The sequence below is a fragment of the Nuphar pumila genome, chromosome 15 (genome assembly GCF_984573655.1).
Source record: "Nuphar pumila chromosome 15, dmNupPumi1.hap1.1, whole genome shotgun sequence".
NCBI classification, from domain to species: Eukaryota; Viridiplantae; Streptophyta; class Magnoliopsida; order Nymphaeales; family Nymphaeaceae; genus Nuphar; species Nuphar pumila.
In genome coordinates, this window is record NC_143263.1 from 26,126,592 (window position 1) to 26,134,735 (window position 8,144).

At 37.2% G+C, this 8,144-nt stretch overlaps 1 protein-coding gene across 1 annotated transcript; it reads right to left on the bottom strand.

Annotated features, from left to right (window-relative positions):
- Window positions 1–3,230: 3,230 nt before the first annotated feature.
- Window positions 3,231–6,118, bottom strand: LOC149814884 (profilin-2). Its single transcript, XM_089988917.1, has 3 exons — window positions 5,879–6,118; window positions 5,145–5,282; window positions 3,231–3,631 (listed from the first exon to the last, which is right to left on the bottom strand). Exons 1-3 carry the CDS (start codon window positions 5,999–6,001, stop codon window positions 3,497–3,499), a joined length of 396 nt encoding a protein of 131 aa, XP_089845043.1. The 5' UTR covers window positions 6,002–6,118; the 3' UTR covers window positions 3,231–3,496.
- Window positions 6,119–8,144: the final 2,026 nt, after the last annotated feature.

The following is an 8,144-nucleotide window of genomic DNA, read 5'->3' on the forward strand; positions in this document are numbered from 1 at the left end:
TAAACAAACTCTGCTTGACAAGCTCAATTTTTTAGTCGAATTGAATAGTGAGCTGCTTGTCTAGTTTCCCAGCCCAACCTGGGAGGGCCACTACCCTCTCCCCACCTCTTTAAGATTCTATTTCCCCCATTTATGAGCCAACCATTTCCAGCCAACAAGGTCAAATTTCTTTCCTTTTTTTTTTAAAGAATAACCATTAATGGCCATTTACTGGCTGGAAAATCGCTAGGCTGTACCGACCAGTGTCATCCCAGCCATTTTCTGACTAGTAGATGGCTGAAAAATGGCCATAGATTTTTTTTTCATATTTTTTTATTTAATGTCTGACTATTTTCAGTCATCTACCAGCCGAAAAATGCCCGGGCTCGCATTGGACATGTCAGCTAGTACTAGCCCGACCATTTTTTGGCCGATAGATGGCCGGAAAATGGCCAGGTGCTCTCTTTTTTTCTTTTGAGATTTGACCATTTTCCAGCCATTTATTGGCTGGAAAAAGGCCAGACTGGCACTAGCTGGCATGGCCAATGTTGGCCAGTTCTATCCGGCCATTTTCTTGTTGGTAGATGGCCAGAAAATGACTGCACCTATTTTTTCTATTTTTTTTTAGTTTTTTTCTAGTCAAAAATTTAAATCCAAGTTTTTGTCAGTCAAACAACTAAAAACTCAAATTTTTGGCAGACTAAGATAGCGTTTGGATGACAAGAGGGAAAATTAAAACTTCGTGAAGTTTACCCAAAACCAGATTTTATCGATGTTTGAATGACCCAAAATGCTAAAAAATAGCTTTTGGAATTTTCAAATACAAAAAAAAATTAAGAAAAAAAAATCCAAACTTGGTTTTCTAATATAAAAACTGAGACCCAGTTTTTTCAAAACCTGGTTTAAACATGGTTTTAATGAAAACCAGGTTTTTACTCCCAATACCAGGTTTGAAACTTGCTTTTGGGTGTCAGCCAAACACACCCTAAGTTTGAAAAAAAAAACTGATTTTAGACAAAACCTGGGTTTCTTAAAACACAGGTTAGATGCCCCGTCATCCAACCAGGGCCAAGTTATAACGAAAACTTAGTCTGACTTTGATTTTTTTTTCAATTCGTTTCTATTGTTTGGATATGTGACAAAAATGATATAGTCAAACCTCATTCATATATCACCCCACAGAAAAACGAAGGCAGTAAGTTATACAGGAGGGCAAGTGTCCAAATGAACTAGCTGGATATTAAGATTGTGCTGTCATCACGGAGAGGTCTCCGGTTCAAATCCTACAGGGGTTATCCACCAGTTTGCCTATGAAGAAGAAAAAGGCTATAAAAGGGCATAAAAGAGTACAGAAATATTGGGGAAGGGGGTCGGACTTCATTTCCACTAAAAGTTGAATTTGCACAAAAAGAATCCCTAAAATCTTAGGCATGTGACGAGCACACCGAGTGGGCATTTATTTTTCTATGGTGAGGAACCCTGACCGAGAATCGGGTCACTTAATGAGCTTGCTCCCTTCGAGGTAAACCTTGGGTGGTGTCACCCTCCCACAAACCCTTAAGAAGTTCCCTGCACCCAGTTGGAATCAAACCTGAGACGAAGGGGTCAGCACCTTCTTCCCAGACCCACCTTTACTTTGCATTTAACAGCCCCATGAGAATCATGATACACGGATTTGCCATTTGAATTGGGATTTGACATGAGGCACAATTGCAAACAAGGGATCTTGATCCTCAAATATGAGACCTCAAAACCTCCCCTAAATCTGTTCATATCTCTAGTATGACGATATGGAAAGGGGAAGGGGAGCCACAGATCCTGGAATGTGAGACAGGGATCTCAATGTCACGGGCATAAAAGCCCTGAAAAACATGGCAGTCCGGAACACTCAGATTTAATTAAAGTTGTCTCATACATGCATACATGAGATCCAAAGCAAACAAATGCACTTTAAGGGGACGTTTGAGAGCTCTCACATAGGTGGGTGGTGACTTTGATGCAATGTGGGCCCCACGCCATGATCCGAGCTATTTGACACCCAATTTGAAATCCTGGCTTTTAAGGATTTCAGATCTCTACTTTCAAAGGGCATGAAGGAAGAGATGTGGAATCTAAAAACTGACCTGTGGGGGTTGGTTCTCAGGTCAGAGGATTTGAAAAACTCGGTTCTTAAAACTGATCCCTCAAATATGAGAACCAAGACAGTCAAACTTAGCCTACGTGCTAAAGATTATAAGATCTTTAAGATCAAACAGTTCCTTCTCTTACACGTATCTTTGTATGTATAAATAGCATCTACTATGCTGGGAATGATCAATCACCCTTGCAAATTTTTAAATTTTTTGCTTCGTTGGTCTATTTCTTAGTTCTTAAACCCTCTTATAAGAATCAAAGAATTAGTAGGTCTGTTCCACCGAAAATGAGGAAAGGGCTGGGGTCGTCGAAAGTAACATCATGAAGGCAAGGACGAGTTGACAAGGTGAGTTCAAATGAATAATGATGGTAAGCTGAACAAGTATGGAATATTTGCTTCCAATTGGTGGTTTGAGGGCTATGGGACTGTAGAAATGACCCAGTAGCCAGAGGATATCCTTCTGATATTAGAGAAAGAATTCTTCCTATTTTAAAGAATTTAGAGCACCTGATATATCTCTAAGCTAGCTCTATGCAGATTGTTGGTCGCCACTGCCTTTGAATCAGAGTAATGAATATGTTTGTAGTAAGCGCATTGAATCGGTTTCACAATATGGGATGATAAAGGCTGTTTTCTGTACTTAGGATGGCAAACCATCCACTTACACAAGATAGTACCGACATTGGTTGGTGGTGGGATTTCATGAAAGATATTCCGGACAATAAAAATCCAGCGATCAATGAGTACTCAAATCAAATGATCCTACCGTGTCTTACGAATCCATTGGAAGGAAGAGGTCTACAAGGTGTTCAAGCTATGATAATCACTAAAAAACTAGAGTCCTTTGTGCAATGTCATTGCTTCTGGAGCCACAAGTCTAACAATTTACAAATATATTGTACATCAATTGGCTCAATGGGATTTATAGGAACTGATCGAGTACGGAAAGATAAACCCTCTTGTTTACACCGTGGACACTGAAACAGGGCCACGGTCAACATGGCACCTCTTAACAGGACGTCTGAACCATAATGATGGTTTCTAATCGTTATCAAAAACAAAATCGTGAAACCTTTAAAATATTGAAAGCAAACATGCCTCTGAAAACTGATAGAAATGCAGCAAAGAGGAAAGCGGAAACAAGCAAAACTCCTTGCAGGTTTCTCACTCTAGGGTCCAAAAAATATAGGGAACAGACATACTTCAGAAAACATATATTAACCAACAAATGCCTTTGTTCTCATAAGGTTTGCCCAAAAACCTTACAGTTTATTTGAAAGCAACGCCTCGACTGCCATCGCTGTTCATGGCTAATAGAAGATATAAAGGATGCAGAAAATCGTAACTCCACAAGGGAAAATATGAATGAATGCAGTGGAAGATCTAGAGACCCTGGTCATAAAGGTAATCACCAAGCCTCTCAACAATCATGTTACACTGTCCTGGGGTCATTGGCTCCTCATAGATTCCGATGATCAAGGCTTGGTTGGTTTTCTTTACTGTGATCCCACCAGAACCCTGCATTTAAGCAACAATCATTTGAGTAAACACTGTTTAAACTGCTTGCTTGCTGCTTTGTGAATCAAATAAAGACTGTATAAACTGTTGTTTGCTTTGTGAATCAAGCCAAACTTAGGCTCAAGTTTCGTAGTTCGACCAAATGAACCAAATAAATGAATGGCAAGATAGTCAGAGAACCAGCATAGCCAACATAAGAAGAATGAGAGATTAAAGAGCATTAAAAAGAAAAAAGCAACATATGCCATGAAGAGAATAATAAAGAAGATTATAGAAATATAATCATCTTGAAAATGAATAATTACAGGAGGCACACGCAATATTTTTTTCTGTTCATTCATTCAGGGAAAGCTGGCTACCAAAAGGATCAAGATTTTACGAGATGCAGGATTAAAGACAAAAAAAAAATCAGTACTTTTACTATCAAGATCTGTATAACTTAGAATGCAGTCTGATCATAAAACATTTGACTGTTTCAAGTCATAATGTTTGATTCCCTAGTTGCCTCTGCCGATTTTCACATTCTAAAAAATTCAACTCATTGTTTTATTTTCAAACTTCAAAGCCAATATATGCTACATCCTTTAACCCCTTCCTTAATTCTTATTGTTCCGTATCTTTTAAACTATCACTCATCCACCATCATCTTGTTAGCTCATTTGTTTGGTATCCTTTAACCATATCAACAAACCATTCCCACCCGAACCCCTTGTAACCCCCAAACACACATGCATCCCGTGTGGCTACATGAAAACCTAATGTTGATAGCATGAACAAAGCATTTTTCGTAGATCCTTGCCTGCGCATACCACTCAGCATAAGTAAAGCACTTGTTTGAAACACGTGGCTAAAGAAAACTAAAGAATAATTATATTACCTAACCTCTTGAGAAATTTATTTACAGATGGTTAAATGCAAGAAAAACAAATAGTGGGAAAGGAATTGGATGAGCAACAACAAAGGGTTAATTTCAGGAATTATATCAAGAACCTAAAGCATGTAAAATCGTCACAAATGTTCAGATGAGGAATATTGCTATATCTTTTGGTCAGGCAAAGAAATATTGGCATTCTTAGGGGGTAATACGGTCATTTTTCAATAACACACCTAACTTTTGGCCTATGTACGAACAGAAGCCTAACTTCTGAAATATTACAAATACACGCCTAATTTTGAGAATTGCTTTGTTAACTAAGGGTGTACTATTCGTAATATCTCAAAAATTAGACTGTGTTTGTAAATAAGCCAAAAGTTAGGCGTATTTTTGTAAATTTTTCAATAATAAAAATGACAATCCACGAGTAACTATTCCAATACAAAACTTTCAAGTTGGTGTAATACCGATAGATAAAAAACAAAAGCTTTCAAACATAGAATCGATAAATTAATCAAATATCACATACCCATGATTATCTACGTCGATATGATTTCGAGTCTCCATTTTCGAAATGATTATGAGAGCCAATCAGAGAACCAATTAAACAGAGCAAAGAGAAGACTGTATGATCATAACCTTCTTCCCTCGGATGACAGCCCCGGGTTCTCCCTGGATGACCATATACTTTGTCGATCCGAGGAACAATCCAGTTGGTGCAAGCGATCCGGGCTCCTCAAAATCGCGCATAATTGCGGTGATCTGCTCAGGCTTGAACTGCACATCAAAAACACCAATACCCAAAATCAGATCATCCATTCAGAAATCTCAACGTATACACTAATTTGGTAGCGATGGTGGTTTAAGTACAATGGTGACGGTAAATGATCGGTGGCCGAAACCGATCAAGATTCGGCATCGAATTATAATTTTCCATTGCGGGTGATCGCAAATGTGCCTATCAAAGCATATAAAACCAGATGCATGCATTTCCCTAGCGATTTCCTGACCCCTAAAATCGGAAAACTTAGCCCCCAATCACATAAGAACACCCCAAACAGCCCAAAATGTATAGATACCCATCAACGTAGAGACAAAAAAGCTCAGGATTTGATCAAAATCTCACACAAAAAAGGAATACAACACGACTAAAGATCGGAACTCAGATTCCTTTTGTTCAAATTACTTCGATTCCGATGAAAAGAATCTAACGTTTCGATGGATCGGACCAGATCCTTTCAGGCCGGATCATCAGAATAACGAAATCGGTTGGAAATCGAGGGGGGCGATCGGGAGACCACAACCGAATCGCGAAATCGAAGAAACAAACAAGATTGAGAAAATGTGGTTAGAGAGAGAAAGTGATGGGAAACCTGAGGGAAGTTCTCGCTCTGAGCCCAGACGCTGCCGTCGTGGCCGACGATGGCAGCGGAGGTGAGATGCTGGCCGTCGACCTCGCACATCAGATGCTCGTCAACGTACGATTGCCACGACATCTCTGCAACTCCTTTCACTCTCTAGACACCTCTCGCTCTTTCTCTCTCTAGAAACCTTTCCTTCTCTTCTCTCTCAATAGAATGGTTCCCTCCCCCCCTCCTCTCTCTCTTCGGACTCTGCAGCTCGGACCCTATATTGATACCGTGTGATTCGACCGTCCACTTAATCCGATTTAAGGAAAGCCCCTCAAGTCCGCCCATTAATTCAGGGCCCCACCGGGAAAGTTTCTTCCGTAAAATATCAAGTCGCCAAAATACCCCTGTATTTTTTGCATTACCCGTCAGTAAAATTGTATCTGGGTCTTGGATCCGGATCCGGATCCGAATTCTGATATAGAAATAGAACATGGCCGCAAATCAACAATTTCTCGTTCTCGGAGGAAAATCTAGCGATATTTTGAAAAAACACATTTTTTCCCTAAAAAAATATTTAAAAACGTAGGTGTATTCATCAAGATAAAAACGTAACCTATAAATAATATAAAAACGAGAGAAAACGTTTTTTTATCACATTAATGTCGGGTTAAACATAGGATATTTCAAAAAAGGTGATATTTTGAAAATATTGGATTCTTTTGTTATAATATCGCCCGTTAACAATATCACAATATGATCAATATATGCAATGCTTGTGAGTTGTGAGTCTTGTGACTGGTATATATAGAACCATAGTCACAAATATCGTTGTTGGCCAAATCGTGTGATATTTATAAAAGCCTGTTTTTTTCAGGAATATCTTCAGAAAACATCCGTATATACAAGAAATTATAAAATAGATATAAATATAATAAACATGTAAATAATGAAAAATGTTAAAAAACATTTTAAACATGTTAAGATTGCATTAACAACAAGATATTTTAAAAATAAATGATTTTTTGAAAATGATACATTTTTTACATTTATCAGCCATTAAAAATATCATGTTAAGATCACAATATTTTCAAGAAAATTTTCTATTTAAGGACCACCTTTTAGATCAAAAGCCAAAAATGAGTCACACTTTTCTTTAATTTCATAAATGAGCAATAGGTTTGTTGAAAACTATCGAATAGGGAGTTCAAGTCGACATGAAAGAAGATCATGTGCAACGTGATTGCACACTCACCTGATCAGCCTTCATCTTGGGGATAAGCCTGTCAGATATGGGACCCAAAAAATGATGGAGGGTGATTAAGTGCATCAGCACAATAAAAGTGATGAAATTGAAAAATACTCATGATTCTCCAAGAAAAAGAGAAAAGGTAAATATTTTAAACATTTGAATATGAATATTATTATGATAATTTGATTCATGATTTAACCTAACTTTGCATGAATTTTACTGAGATCTAGGAGGGGAACCATGTGTTCTCATATTAGCCACGGATTCAAACATTGTTTTCATACAAACATCAAAAAACACACAAATTTGATCGTACTTATAGCAAGATGTTGAGTAGCTGGATGGGCTGTGAACCAATAATTTCATTCATTAGGTTTTGATACCAATTGTAATGATCCACGAGATTTTAATTCAAAAATACAAAAAATATATATATAACAACGGAATAATCAATGTGGATTTTAGATAAACATCTCGAACGCGTTACATTTCTAAAGCACACACATTCAATAATTCATAAAAGAAATCAATTAAAATATTGAATGGTTTATCTTAAATACCAAATCATCCACACATTTGTCTAAATGTTAAAATTTAAAACATCAAATAATGTTTAATTAAAGTTTGACAGATAATCTTCGGGATCTCGAAATTATCAATCTCGCATAGCACACCCGCAACAACCTGCACCCACTCCATCATATCATATACTACTTGAAAATATTTTATTTTGAAAATGTGGGACTTTGAAGGGTCTCAGTAAAATTCACACAGATAATGCAAATATATAATATACTGAGGTTGCATAAACATGTATAACTCACATCATACAAATTTCAATATTAACTATTCAACTGAATCACTAAACAATAAAGTTCAAGAATTCATGTTACTAGGATATTTACAACCATAATATCTTATTTCAGGCATACATAACATCAAGATATTTCAAATCAAAGACATCTTATCACATGCATGCATCACATAAACATATGAACGTATATAAGATTTGCATAAAAGTAAAGTGAATAATTATTT